The sequence below is a fragment of the Myripristis murdjan genome, chromosome 11 (genome assembly GCF_902150065.1).
Source record: "Myripristis murdjan chromosome 11, fMyrMur1.1, whole genome shotgun sequence".
NCBI classification, from domain to species: domain Eukaryota; kingdom Metazoa; phylum Chordata; class Actinopteri; order Holocentriformes; family Holocentridae; genus Myripristis; species Myripristis murdjan.
The window spans coordinates 25,497,238-25,511,592 of record NC_043990.1 but is presented as its reverse complement, the minus strand read 5'-3'; the positions used below and the strand labels follow the sequence as shown (position 1 = coordinate 25,511,592).

Here is a 14,355-nt window from a genome sequence, read left to right as displayed (position 1 = left end):
TTAGCAGTAGTAGTAGTCGTGGTCAGGGGTCAACTTCAATAGGCAAGGTGCCTCTTTCATTGCTATATTTTTGGTATTTGTAGTAGGAAGTGCTACTTTACAAATTGGTTTGGTACATACTGGTACCTGGGCTGAAAGGTTTGGGAACCTCTACTATTATTTTTAGTGTTTTTTTTTTTAGTGTGTGTTTTTTGGCACTTCCTACTATCTTACCAGTGAAGCAATACATTTCTTATACTTATATCTTTGAATGTTCACAGTTTACTAGGTGATTAACTTGTTTTGTTCCAGCAGGAGGGCCACCAAGTCGGCCTGCAGAGGGTGCAGAACCAGTTGGGGTGTCTGGAGCTGATGAGCAGAACAACGGCCTCAGGAAAAGAGCAAAGGACCACAACAATGGTGGAAGGGAGGAGTCCACAGCATCCCCATCTACTCAGGAAGTAACAACAAATGAACGGACACATCCCACAAGGGTTGGAGAGAATGAGCAGGGTCAGGGTACGGGGCAAGAGACTGAACATGTGTCTGGGATGGGGTCAGGAGATACTCAGGGGGGTGACAAAACAAATGTTAAGGAAGAGGATAGCGGCAGGACACTGGGGACAAGAGACCCACAGGGTGGGGCAAACTCTACACCTGGCCACGAGGCCAACAACCTGGACTTTGATCTGTCCAGTGACAGTGACAGTGACTCACTTACAGAAAAGCCTCACTCATCAGAGAGTGACGGTGAGGGCAAGTCTTGCCGGATGAGGAAGTCCAGGCAGGAAGGCCAGACGCAGGAGTGTAGTGTTGGGGATGGAGCCAGGGAAGGGGACGGTAAAGAAAAGGGAGAAGGAGAGAACAGTTCTGACTTAGGAGAGTCCTCAGGAGTTCTTCTCCCAGATCCAGATCTGGGGAATGGCTGCTCAGACAGGAGAGAGCCAGAAACAGAGTCGCAGAATAGCGAACAATCTGGGGTCACCATGGGAGAGGAGTCCCTGGACCAGAGTATGGAGGATGAAGAGGAGGAGGAGGAAGCTGACAATGACCAAGACGATCACCTGATCTACCTGGAGGAAGTGTTAGAAAGAATCCATGCTGAGTACTATGCTCGTTACGAGGCATACCTGAGGAAGGAGGCCTCTGAAACACCAGACATCCGCAAGATTGTCCCAGAGCTGAAAGGCAAGACCCTAGAGGGAACCACTATTGTGTTTAGTGGTCTGTATCCTACCAACTATCCCATGGAGAGGACCCGGGAGTGCTACCATGCCAAGGCATTGGGGGCCAAGATAGGCAAGAATCTGGTTCTCAGCTACAAAGATCCCAGTCGGACGACGCATCTCATTGCAGCAAGAGCTGGTATGTTTCTACTGAACAAGAGTACAGTCTATCTCAGTAATACATAAGCTTTACTTATATAACTTTTTTCAGAACAAATAAAAAATGAAATGCAAATTCAAGTGCATAAAGTCAAGGTACATATATATTTTTTTAAAAAGAAAATGACAACTTACAAAAATCCATGTTCTTAACAAATGTTATTTAGCAGATATTTTAAAGAGTAAACTGTTTTTGCTGTCCTGATCTCCTCAGGGAGGGAATTCAAAGCCCCCAGTTTCTGACTGCAAAAGCTCAGATGCCTTTTGTTTTTAGCTTAAACTTTGGAACAATGAGGAACAATCCCCTTTTTACTGAGGATCTGAGGCTGCACACTGGCTCTCATGGGCCTTTAAAGTTCTGATATGTAGTTGGGAACCACATCATGCAGTACCTCAAAGAGATCAGTCACATTTTAAAATCAGTTCCAACATTTGTAGCCAACCGGTGAAGCGTGGCTAAAATAGGTTTAACGTCCCAGCTTGTGTTTAGTTAAAAAGGCAGTGGCTGTATTTTGCACTAATTAATTAAAAGAAAAAATACCTCATCTAGCAAATGCATTTAAATCAGAAGAGGTGATACTGAACCACCCTCTTAAGTTTAGGTCAGAATCAAATATTACGCCCAGACCTATGGCATCAGGCTTGACAGCAGCTTGACAGAATTAGGTTTCCGAAACAAAACAAACTCACATTTATTGCCATTTAATTGGAGCAAGTGTGCTCTTATACCTGTTTTCTATTGCATGAATGGTCCCTGTAACATAGGAAGCCTCTTTAGGTATCAGGAACCCTAACCCATTTCTACTGTAAGAAGTAGTTCTTCTTTTTTCCCAGAGGTTGAGTTCCCGTGCATGGGAGGTAGTACTCTCCGAGTTCCTGGGGGCAGTCGGTGTGGAGTTTTAGCACTGAACATCCCAGATTGGTTAAATGTATGATGCAAGCAACATGAAAGTATCACCCCACTTTTTATAAACAAGAACAAGTGAATGCAAACACCAGTTAGAAAAAATTCAAACCATTGCCTTTGTTTATAGCTGCTGTCCATGTTACGGCTGTCACGGTTCATTTGCAAGTTCCACATTTCTTTTCTCCAAAACCAAATGTGACATGAAAGAGGCGCTACAAGAAATGATGAGGAATATAAAGACAGCTTCAACATCTTCCCTGTTTAATGCTTTGTTGTTGTCAGTTGTGTACAGAATGACTAGATACCTCCTCCTTTTGCATATATTTTGCTGCTCTTGGGATGCAGTGCTAATGGCAAAAAGGTGAAAAGAAAGACCCAGAAACTTTGGCTTTAGTTTTGATTGAAAAGCAGTATTGGTGTAGGTTAAAGGTTCCCCATTATAGAATTATATTTCTCTATTTATATGCATATTGTGTATATCAAAGAATCCTTTGAAATGGATGAGCTGGTACAGTATTATTGGTCAGTCAGGATCCAGTATTGGGCAATATAGTGATTGTGGTGTTTGTAAGGACCTGGATATTAGCCATGGTTTGGAGCTTTGTTCAATTAAAATTCAAAAGCGTCCTTTTGCTTATGTTTGTTAGATTGAATTCTAATCTCTCCATCAACAACCATATGAGTAGTTCTTGGTTGGTTAGATCAAAAACAAATAAATATGCATATCAGAGTCATGGTGTTTCTGATGTTATCCCCATTTGCTATGGAATAATGTGATAAGGAACTGATTTTTCCTCTATTGTTGAGCAATTGATTTAAAAAGAGGATTTATCTTCCATTTTAAAATGAATCCTTAGTCCTTGAAATAGAAGGATATTTTTCAAATCCATCATGGTATTGTACTTGTGAGTTGAAAAAATCCTAAAATATAACTCTTGAGTGTTTTGTGCAATTATAGCCTTGTTATTTATCTTATTGCAAAACAGCTCAATTTAGACGGCTACAGTTTAGGGATTATTCATGAGGATGTAATTTGTGATTGATGTAAGTAATGTGTTTTGGTAATGAGACGGGGGGGTTAAAAGAGGTCATTTGAGTTGTGTTTAAACACTCAATTTACTGATCACAAATGGATTTTTTAGTGCTGTGATGAAACACTGAGATGGATAATAATTTAGATTGACCATCAACGCAGTTCAGAAGTCTCAGAGGTCATGGCAGATGTGTGATTGAATAAATTGAGTGCCACCCTGCATAGCATTTAAAACTATAAGATATTGTTTGAAAATTCAGGACTTAAAGGATCCTTTGGCCATAAATCAGCAGGAATTACTGCTTTAAAACTGTCTTTCAAGGTCTACTCCCTGGGGTCATTATCATTCCCCTGGACCTTCCCTGTACCAGGCATAAGTTTTCATTGAGGTTCAGGTAAACTGTATGTTGTTGTTTTTGACCGTGGATGAAGGTAAAGGATTCATAATTGTATATTTATTTGGGGAGTTACTAACCAACCTTTTATGCTGTCATTTAAGCTTACAAATGCCTCTTTTCAAACCTTTTGGTCCATTACATGATTTTGAAGTTGGTTTATGAAAAAAAAGTTTAGCTGTTTGGTAAAACATAAAACATATGGTGTTATCCACACACTGTAGCTGATTTTCAGACATGACCTGATTCAATTCACTGGAACTGGGAGAAGCTGAGGTTTTCAAATGTGAGAGTCAGCAGGTCTTTTATGTGGGCTGTAATATACATAGGAATTTAGAAACTGACTGCAATTAAAAATGAAACAGTCAAAGTTAATCACTACATGAAATACTAGCACTGCTACTGTGAAAAGAAAAATGTTAGAGAAAGTGACCAAGGTTATGATGAGAGCGATGTGCACAAGTAATCATACAGTAGGGCCTAAACAGATTCCTATCAAAGGGTTAAATTATGTACTGTGGTTGTGTCAGATCTTGAACACCATATCTAATTGTGTTGTGCGATAAGCATGTCATCCCTATCAGCTAATGTACTTTAGTGTGGTTTATAAGCCTAACCATTAGCTGTAGACTCACTGCGTTGCACAAGTACACTTTAAAGAGCACCTAACCACATTTCATTTGGGGTGGCAGTGTTTACAGGGCATCCAGGGCCCATAGCTACACTGTTCTCTGCTTGTTTCTCAATTGGTGCAGCTGAATGAAATTCACAGTAAGTAGTAATTTTTGAGAATCTGTCCTTGGATAATGCTAATCATAATGCTTTGAAATTGTCCTTGAAATTGATTTCCTTATTTGGGGCCTTTTTATTTTAAGTTCACTTGACAGAGACAGGCCTTGATTTGGGTTTGCTCATGTTGGAGGCTATGCTTATAATCCTTTTCTCCAAGATTTTAAGGAAGAAATCAAGCATGTGTTGAGAATCTTATGCAGAGAACATAAGTTGTGTGTGTATGTGCGTGTGTGTGCGTGTGCGCGTGCAAGAGAGAGAGAGTGTGTGTGTATGTGATTGTGTCTTGCTTAGAGGGGCCCATCTTGTGTAGACCTATTTGCTGCGAAATGCCCTGCTGTGCTGATGATAATGAGTGCTGATCCGCCCAGATGGGCCAATCAAAAACATAATAGGGTTAGAAAATATTTACCCAAGAATCTTGCCTATAGTACTTTGTTTCTAGTAGGAAGCTCGAGCTGTCTGAGTAATCGTGATGTCCACAGAGCAGAGATGGTGAACAAACTGAAACAAGAGGAGAGCATCACTGACGTCTACAATCCAGTGATCCCAACAGATTGTATTAAACGACCATTCCCCCACAGATGGCGGTTTAATGGGATGGAAGAAGTGATACTATACTTGACTTTTCCTCTTAAAAAGACTAAGAGGATTTCCTCCATTGTAAATCAAGATTATGAGGTCTCTGGTGGTCTGAATTATGAATATAATTTTCATGCTTAAAGTGAATCTCAAGCCACAGGCACCCACGCTATAGATTAAATTCCCTCTTGGAGATAAACGCCTGTTTATCTGTTAATCTCAGTGTTGTTGTGGGCTTGGTGAAGTGTAGTATCTGTCCTCAGCCAACATCATGCTGTTTCTAAAATTTAGATGACTGATTAATGCGGTGATCACTGTAGTTAAGTGCAAGGCAGAATCTGGATTGAGACACCAACAGTAACTGGTGTTATTTCTCAACTTCCCAAATGTAAGACAGCCTCAAATAATGAATTCTTATTTTGCTGATGTGGTTTTCTGTTTTCAGTTAAAGGCATTAAGCTAAGACATGACACGTGCACTGTTGGTAATGATTACAATGAAGCATATACAGTCTCTGCAGGGAAGCAGTATTTTTAGAAGCAGCTTTGTGACCCTCCGAATCTCACATAAGTGGCATCTTCCTGCTTATAAAAGACTTTTCTCAGCTAAAGTGGATTCATCAGCTTGGCGGTGGTCGGTAAAAGGACAAAAAAAAAAGCCTAGCCTATGCTTGTGTTGATCACAATCCAGTGTACCATCTGAAATCAAGCACAGGAAGGGGCTTTGTTGCCTTGGGAGCCAGCCTCACTGAGAGCAGCACTTAGCAATCAGCCACCGTGTATGTCAGAAGGGGAGAAAATCAGCCACAGAGAGGGCACAGGGTAAAGTCAGCAGTACCCCACTTAAGTCTACTGAGAACTGCTGAACATGCCTGTTACGCCAGCAGTTAGAACAGCATGTTTGACAGGCATTCATCATGTCCATTTCAAAGGGGAAATTGATTATTTAATTACATGTTTTAACAAGATGGCTGTCAGGACCTGTGTGTTTGGAAACTGCTGTGCTCTTGCATCTGGCTGGCAAATGCTTCCCTCTGCTCACCATGCTCCACGGAGTCGGCTTCTCTCAAAGCAAAACTAGCGGCATGGCAACAGGCGCTCTGTTGGCAAAATATCAAACCCAAGGTGTCTGCAGGTTCTTTAAAAGTCTTAAATCCAATTTTGTAATTATTAGGCAGGGAGCTTTAATTTTGATTTCATGAGGACTTAATGATTCTAATTTCAAGCTTTTTTTTTTTTTTTTTTGCATAAAATCAACATGTCTGTTACACAACTCCTAACCTACCACTGAACCTAATACTGTCTTTAAAATGATATGCTGCCCTTAATCTGTTGGGGAGATGCCTGTTGATTAAACTAACTCACTTTATACTTACTCTCAAATAATATATTTACATGCACATGGAAACCAGACTATTCATTTTACCATCTCTAGAGAGAAATCCACAATATCCTTGGATTTGCCTGTCCCAAGGTCTTGGTTAGATTTACTCCAGCAGCAGCTGCTATGTAGATAAAGACTCTGCTAGAATCATACAGTCAATAACAGACCATATTCCCACTGAACACTGACTTCAGCACAAGACCCAGTACATAGCACTTACCTCTACACTTACCTGCAATGCTCATTTGAATAAGAAAAAGAAGATTTTTCAAAAGTTAAAAAAAAGTGTTAAATTGAACTCTGATAACTGTAGACACCTTGAAACACATAAAGATTAATAGTCTTAACATTGGTGTGTTTTTCCATCCCATGGCTTGTCAGTACATGTTTGTACTATCAGACTACCATAATCATGATGTTGATACCTATAAGAAATAGATCTGCACAATTATTGCAGAAATATTAAACCCAATATTATATTTCGATCAGGTTTTCATTAAGGAGAGTTATTTGTCTCAGTTTAATGAAACAAAGCTTACTTTTGCACTTAGACATATGTTTTCATTTCAGTGCAATAACGTATGTCTTAAAGCAGCAGCAGCTAAAAACTCTAGTTTTCATTTTGTATTTCTGATTTATGAAGTTCCAATCATAATTTCCTGTTTTATTCCTTGGTATACAGCTACAACCTTAATTTAAACTGCATCCTCAGTGCTGCACTCGCTGATTGTGCATATTGTGCAGATTTATTTAATTGTGCCCATTTTGCAGCTGTGGCAATTGTTCCCCTTGATATTGCAATACCTGTATGAGTTTCATGTGTTCAGCTCTACCTTCTAATGTGTTTCTATGGGTGATAAATTACAGTGATTAAGATCCACACAGCGAGGATAAACAGAAGATACCCTGTGATATCTTAAAATCTCCTTCAGTCTTCGCCAAAAACATTCACCCCTTTCATCTGTACGCCATGAGCCAGCCGCAAGGTTTAAAGATAATCAGTTAGAGCAGGGCAGTAGCAAAATATTATCATTTATTATCTTTCAGAAGATTCATGTCAGGATGAAACAAGGATATTGAGCTGTTATGATTATCAAATCTGTTCTCTACATTAATCATTAAAAGAAAATAATAAAAATCTCTCAAGATGTATTATACATTATATTACCAAGATTTTTCATATGTGAGCAGATACCCTTATATATATATTTATATATATATATATCAATGTTTTAGTAGACCGTCATGTCTCCTTGTGGAGGTTTGGTGACCCGCCCTGAGGCCTCACTTCCTCTATGGTTCTGCAGCGCTCTGGTCTCATGGCAGCCCATTAGCTGTTTTTCTCCTACAAATTCTAACTCAGCCACATCACAACAAGGAGGGACTTTACCTTATTAAATCCTTCCTCGGCTGCAGTTCTTGTCTTCCGTCTTTCCTGTTCTATTCTCTTGTAGGGTGTAGGGGAGTTGTGTCCAAACAAGCAACCAGCTCCTGCAATTTTTCAAAGCAATTCATTGGCGAGAGGTGAGGTTTTATGAGCCGGGACTAGCAGGCAATGTTTGAGCCTTCTTCCCTCATCAGCATTTCACAAATAACAAACTTGGTGGTCTTCTACGGTTTCAGAATTAGTTTAGCCGTCTCTTGACTCCGCAGCACAACACTGGATATTACATAGTGTATGGCAATCAAGCAAGAAATGTGTCCAAAGAAAACAGCCAGTCATTGTCTGAACAAGTGTGTGATTGTTAGGCCTGCCTGTGTAAAATAAGCCAGACTTAATGAGGTACTGCACTCAGAGATGCAATTTGGTGCCTTTGCATCGAAGATCAATAAATATAATTCAACCAGAAAACACAGCTCTCTGTGGACCTGGTCAAACAAAACAGAGACTTCTCTTTTGTTTCTTTATTTTCTAAGGGAACCATTGGGTTGGCTAAAAGATAAATAACTGCCTCAGTGGCTCCAAGTGACACATCTTCCATTCTGTCTTTGTGTCAGTATTGATACTTCTGACTCTCAGTTTAGGCAATTGTTTTCTCTTCCAGCATGGATATTCTCATCATTGATCCCAAGTGTCCAACAAGGCTGTGCCAATCGTGTCTGTATGTAGTTGTTGATTGGAAGGTCAAAATGTATCATCGTTTTCACCTTTTCACCCCTCGCTGCTGTCACCCAGGCACTGAGAAGGTCCGTCAAGCACAAGGCTGCAAGCACCTCCATGTGGTCAACCCCGACTGGCTGTGGAGCTGTCTGGAGCGCTGGGAGCGTGTGGAGGAGCAGCTCTACCCGCTCAAGGACGATTATTCCAAGACACCACGGTAACAGCACTGATCAATACAGTGGATCCACAGGGCTCTTCACACCAGCAGAAGTGCTCTGATACTATTTTTTTTTTTTTTTTTTGCAAAACAACTAAAAATGTCAAGTAAAATATGAAGTTGATCAGCTGGTTTTAGTACAAGCTGAAGTGATGCTCAATTTGCAAATATTCATGCTGTCTAGTATTTGTGTTATGCAACAATTACAGGGACAAGTATATCGGCAGTGAATACTTAATTCAGTTGATCAAATTATGCAGTGACCTTTGTATAGTAATCTTGAATCAAATAGAAAAAGCAATGATAGAGAAAGGGTAGATTATATCACACCTGTTTTCTTTTTTTTTTTTAACTCTGGTTAAATGTGCTTTTTTTGACAGAATCTCAAAAACATATTCTTTATTAGAATAGTTTACAGATAAATAACATTAGGTTAGACCTGTAAAATAATGACATTAATTCCCAGCCCCTCTTCTAAATATCATTTACTGTACCTTTGTGGTTTACAGCTGGCAGTATTTCTTAATTTTATGTAAGCATGAATATATGAACAGCAGCATTTACCAGTTTAAGTTCAGGCACTTGGGAACTGTATTGGCACTGATCCTAAAACTGCAGACATACTGCCTGTGCACTTTTAAAACCTGTATTATGTCTACGAATTAAATGCTTTATAATAGAATGCTCCCATGAGTAGCCAAATTATGACAAGAAAAGAGTCAACTGTAGAAAAGAGGAACCCCTGGGCTTAGTTCAGGCACACTCGCACCAAGCCAAGGATGTACTTAAATGTCTTTATTAGTTTAGGGCATATCAAATTAAAAAAAAAAAAAAAATCACAAAAAGAAGGTCAGGAAACGCAGACTGGTTTTGACCCACACTGGATCTTCCTTAAGGCGTAGCTGGCTATAGTTGACCTTTTTGACTTCAAGAGCACCTTACATTTACCTTTAGTTTACTTCTATACAACTGTGAGTGCCTGGTATTTCCCTTTTATAGCAAGAAAAGCTTTTTCACATCTTTTAACCTTTTCCTTGTCTGTTTAAAGGAGCAACAGTCCGGCCACTTTCCCCGATAATCAGGGGGCCCTCCAGAAGCCCATCTTCCACCCGGCTCCCATCCACCACAAAGTTCCACCTGCGGCCCCTGAGCTGCGGACCTACGACCCTGTCACGGGGAAGCTGATCCGCAGGGGTCCTCAGGCCTCACGGCCACCGTCTTACCTCCAGTCTTCAGGTTCTTTGTCTCTCTCTGATCACAGAGAGCAGTCTTCTCTCAGGTACTGTGTAAACAGATTTCACTATTTTCCTCACTGTTTCTCAATTTGGATTTATGGTCTCTCACATTGTGAACGTACCCCTAAACTGTATCTGTTTGGCAGCAGTGTCTCTGAGGCCTACCTGACCCAGAGGCACTGCACAGGAACAACATTGCAGCAAGCTTGTACAATATGCTACTGATATTTCTCTGTGCATTGTATTGACTGCAAAATTGCTCATAACTGATCTTGAATGCACAAATTTGCCCACAGGTTCTCTTTTCCCTCTCTCCTCTCTCCATAAACTAATGGCTGTTAGCCTCATGTCTTTTTATTGACAACCCCCAGTGGAGAAATGCAGTGTCTCCAGCTATCGGATGAAATTCAATAAAACTCCACACTTTACCGTCTGGTTTGTTTATAGCATTTTGTGGCCGGGGCAAACTGTCAACCTTCTGGTGTGTAGTCTCTAGCTCCCAGCCGAGCTTTTCTGATTCATTCACGTTTCACATGTTTAGCAAACAGGATGCCAAATACTTTCATTTAGACAACCAACAGGGAGAAAGAACATACACTGTGGCCTGAGAAGCCCATAACTTTGTCAGATTTGCTGTCTGCGCCTTTTTTTCTTTCTAGCCAGATTAGAATTTCTTCTGTAATCCATTATTACCTGGATCTTGGGTTCTAAATCAAGGCACCATTAAAAAACAGCATTATAAAGTAGCTTATGTAGGCAGCTCAGCTTTGGAGTTGCTCTAAAGAAATTAATTTTTATCTTTCTAGACAGCTGCAGAGAAAATATGTCGACGCTAAAATTGACATGCCAGTTTAATTGATGTGGAATAAAATTCTGTATTCAGCAGTTTAAGACCCTTATCTTTAAAAGAAATGTTTGAGCGTCACCACACAAGAATAAAGCTTCCTATTCCAATAAGGGATTTTCTTTCTTTTGATTTTTATTACTACCCACAGTTTTATGGAGGTGTATTTCCCCCAGAACAAATACTAAATTCTGTATGTAAAGTATGTAAAGTCAAGACAGATGTGATTTAAGTGTCATTTGAAAACCAGTGCTGTAAGTCAATGAACAGGGTCATATCTCACAATCTGCAGTTACAGTCCTCAGTTTATGTTTATGAATCACTGCTTACATCTATAGATTTGGCTGGTACATCTCAGCCAAGACAGAAATTTAATTCATAAGACATGTGACACAACACTGAGGAAAAACTACACCATGAAGTAGTTATAGTTGGGAAGGAAATTGCCAGGCTTTTTCTAACCTGATCAGTCTTATCCACATTAATATGATATCAGTATATTGCCCAGCTCTACTTTGCTCTGTGTCTTTCCAGCCCAGTTTCTACCCCTGAACTTGTTTTCTGACAACTATTCCCATTTAGAGAGTGTGGTTGCACCCTGTGGCAGCTAAAATCTCCAAGGAAAACATAACTTTGCAAATATATTGTAGAATTTTGTACCAAGAACAAGAGGGGAAAGTTCACCAAGCTGCCTATTCAGTCGAGCTTCATTTCAAATTGGCGTCACCATTAGAATGTGGTTACCGTGGTGAGGCAGTTGAGATGGAAGATAACTAGGCCCATCAGCTCGTGTCCCATGTCAGTGTGTTCCAGCCCTGGATCTATCCCGTAACATCATTTGAATCACTTTCACTCTTTGTTTTTTCACCTTATCATATTTTATCTTTAGTCTTCATCTTATAAATTCTTGTTAATTTGATGTTTTTGGCAGCCTTCTATTTCCTGGACAATAGCTGGTGGCTTAAAAAGCTTTGAACTGGTCCTATCTGTACATCATACTGTAATTAAAATCACAAGCATAAAATTGCCCTACATTATTGATGCATTAGAGGCACAATGGAGTTTTCAGGGAGTTGCATAAACTTGGTTTGTACTTGAATCATCAAAGACGTTCTCTCCAATTAAAGACTGCCAAAAGGAAGCATGGAAGCATATTCCCGTTTGCACTAGATTTACATCTGATGGGCCCTTGTTAAAGAGAAAGCCGCTCACTGAATCTCAGTCATTGGTCCCCAGTCTCCACCTCAGTCTTTTACCCTTCACTTTGCATCTCCACAGTGTCATAGTTTGGTATATGTTCTGCGGCTGGAGTTGTCCCACATTGTACAATAAATCTCAAAAGTTTCCCTTGACTTTTTCTTCTGTTAGCTTTAACTCAAGAAAAAAAACAATGTGCGAAGGGATAGGTTAAATATAGTTCACTTATTGCATCACTTATTCACTAGGGCCTTTAAATTGCAGTACGGGTCTTAGAGTATTGAACGCCAAATGGAGAATTACATTCCTAATTTTTTTCGGTTGATATTGACTTTGTGATCCATCAGAATAAGCCAATGTCCTTAATATAGTCAAATTTAGACATTTTTATTAAAAATAACAGGTTTATAGTGTTTTATGAGGTGTTTCTCCTTGTTGATTTGCTTCAGGGGAACTCAAAACAATCAGCAGGATGAAACAGCAGGGCCCAGCCAAGATGATGAGCAGCCGGGACCGTCCCGCCGGAAACGACAGCCCAGCATGTCGGAGACCATGCCTCTATACACACTCTGCAAGGAGGATCTGGAAAGCATGGACAAAGAAGTAAGGGAGGCTGAAGCACACATGCTATCTAACATGTAGAACTGTTTTACGCTCTCACACTCTTTACAGTGTTTTTTTTTTTCCATGTGTCTCTTCGGTGTTCTGTTGACTTCCTTGTCAGCAGTGTGTTTGATAAACTCGCCCAAAAAAACGCAACACACGTCCTAGAATTTCCCCCCCTCGAGATCAGAGTGAACACCACCACAAGAGGATAAAAAAAAAGAAAGAAAGAAAAAGAAAAAAAGAGAGAGAGAGGTTGAGCAAGCTAGACAGTTAAAGAAGAGAGAGCACAAGTAGCAAAACAAACATCTTGCAAGGGCTTTAAATCACTGCAGCCACAAGAGGTTATTTATCATAGAGGCATAACTGCACAAAAAATTAGACTGACAGGCCCAGTAGTTTGAGATATTAGCTGCAGACAGATCGACAGACAGACAGACACACACACACACACACACACACACACCCATAACTGAAGTAAAAAAACTTAAATCAAGCAGTCTTGGGCTGCTGAGTCTACTCACAAGGCTCGGCTGGCTCATGAGGGTTAACGTTAGACCTATAAAGGTTTATATACCAAGGGTAATGACAAATGCTCATACATTCAGTGTGCAGAAAATGAAACCAGTACATAGCAATATTTTCTCTTCCAGACCCAACTACGTGCTGTGGAATTGTGCAGCATCTGTACCTATGTGTTTCTGTACCCATAAATACTGCAGGTCAAAGGGAAACCTTGGTCTGTATTGATTATAGGAAGTCAATCCAGTACACTTTGCACCAAATTGGGGGGTTGTACTTGTACAGTACACACTCAGAATTAACCAGTTTTAAGTGCAATGGTGTCATTTCTCTCCAGCAATGGCACCTACACTCTGCTGTTTAAATTAATTTGAATTAACAGAATTCAAAATCGCAAGAGAGCATTTTGAAGTAAACCCCTACTCCTACCTTAGTTAGTTAGGAAAATTAGTTAAAAGTAGGAAAAATTGCTAGTTTAGATCCGACATCTAGCAGTGCAACAGGCTGCCAGTCAGGGACTTGTTTAATACAGAGCCATTATTTTGCTTTGATTTCATTGGCCAAAGGTTACAGAGTGATCAATACGGATCAATACAAGGTTTGGTAACAGGCAAATGCCAAAGTCTTTATATACTCTTGGCGTTCATATACGACTGCAACTAACACATATTTTCATTGTGGATTAATCTGTTGATTCTTTTTTTTTTTTTTTTTAATCCAAAAAAAAGCCAGAAAAACGTATGACATATAGAAAGTAGATACATATGAAGTCCCGCACACTTCTCTAGCTTGCTATTCACAAAAGAACTGCAATGTTTCAGTGAGAGATCTTCAGGTGTGTAGAATTTCTTCATGCTTGAATTTATGAAAACCGATGGACACATTGAGATATAAAATATGGCACAGCCAATCAAACAGTCATAAACTGAGACATGACAACACGGCTGTTACCGTGCTGTGTCATCATCATGCTGGATGTCAAACAGCAGATCAGTGGCAGGTTTCAGCAGTGTGCAGGCTGACTTGCTTTCTACACTCGGTTTATTTTTGTTCCCACACACCTGCAGAAAGTCAGCTCGAGTGTGTAGAAGTTGTTCATTTGCCTTTTGTAATGATGTGAACCTGAGATTAGCACTAATCCTTAGAATTTGTGAAGCAATAACCTTTTTTTTGTATTTTTACT

The 14,355-nt window shown here is 39.9% G+C and overlaps 1 protein-coding gene across 4 annotated transcripts in view; it reads left to right on the top strand.

The window, feature by feature from the left end:
* The window catches only part of ctdp1 (CTD (carboxy-terminal domain, RNA polymerase II, polypeptide A) phosphatase, subunit 1), an 85,402-nt gene that overhangs the window by 14,250 nt on the left and 56,797 nt on the right, over positions 1–14,355 (top strand). For 3 of the 4 annotated variants that reach the window (XM_030063217.1, XM_030063215.1, XM_030063218.1), the window contains exons 8-11: positions 292–1,344; positions 8,630–8,771; positions 9,820–10,050; positions 12,497–12,650. In XM_030063217.1, the coding sequence (XP_029919077.1) occupies positions 292–1,344; positions 8,630–8,771; positions 9,820–10,050; positions 12,497–12,650 (1,580 nt within the window). The remainder of the gene's footprint in view (positions 1–291; positions 1,345–8,629; positions 8,772–9,819; positions 10,051–12,496; positions 12,651–14,355) is intronic. The other variant, XM_030063216.1, reaches the window with a different exon arrangement.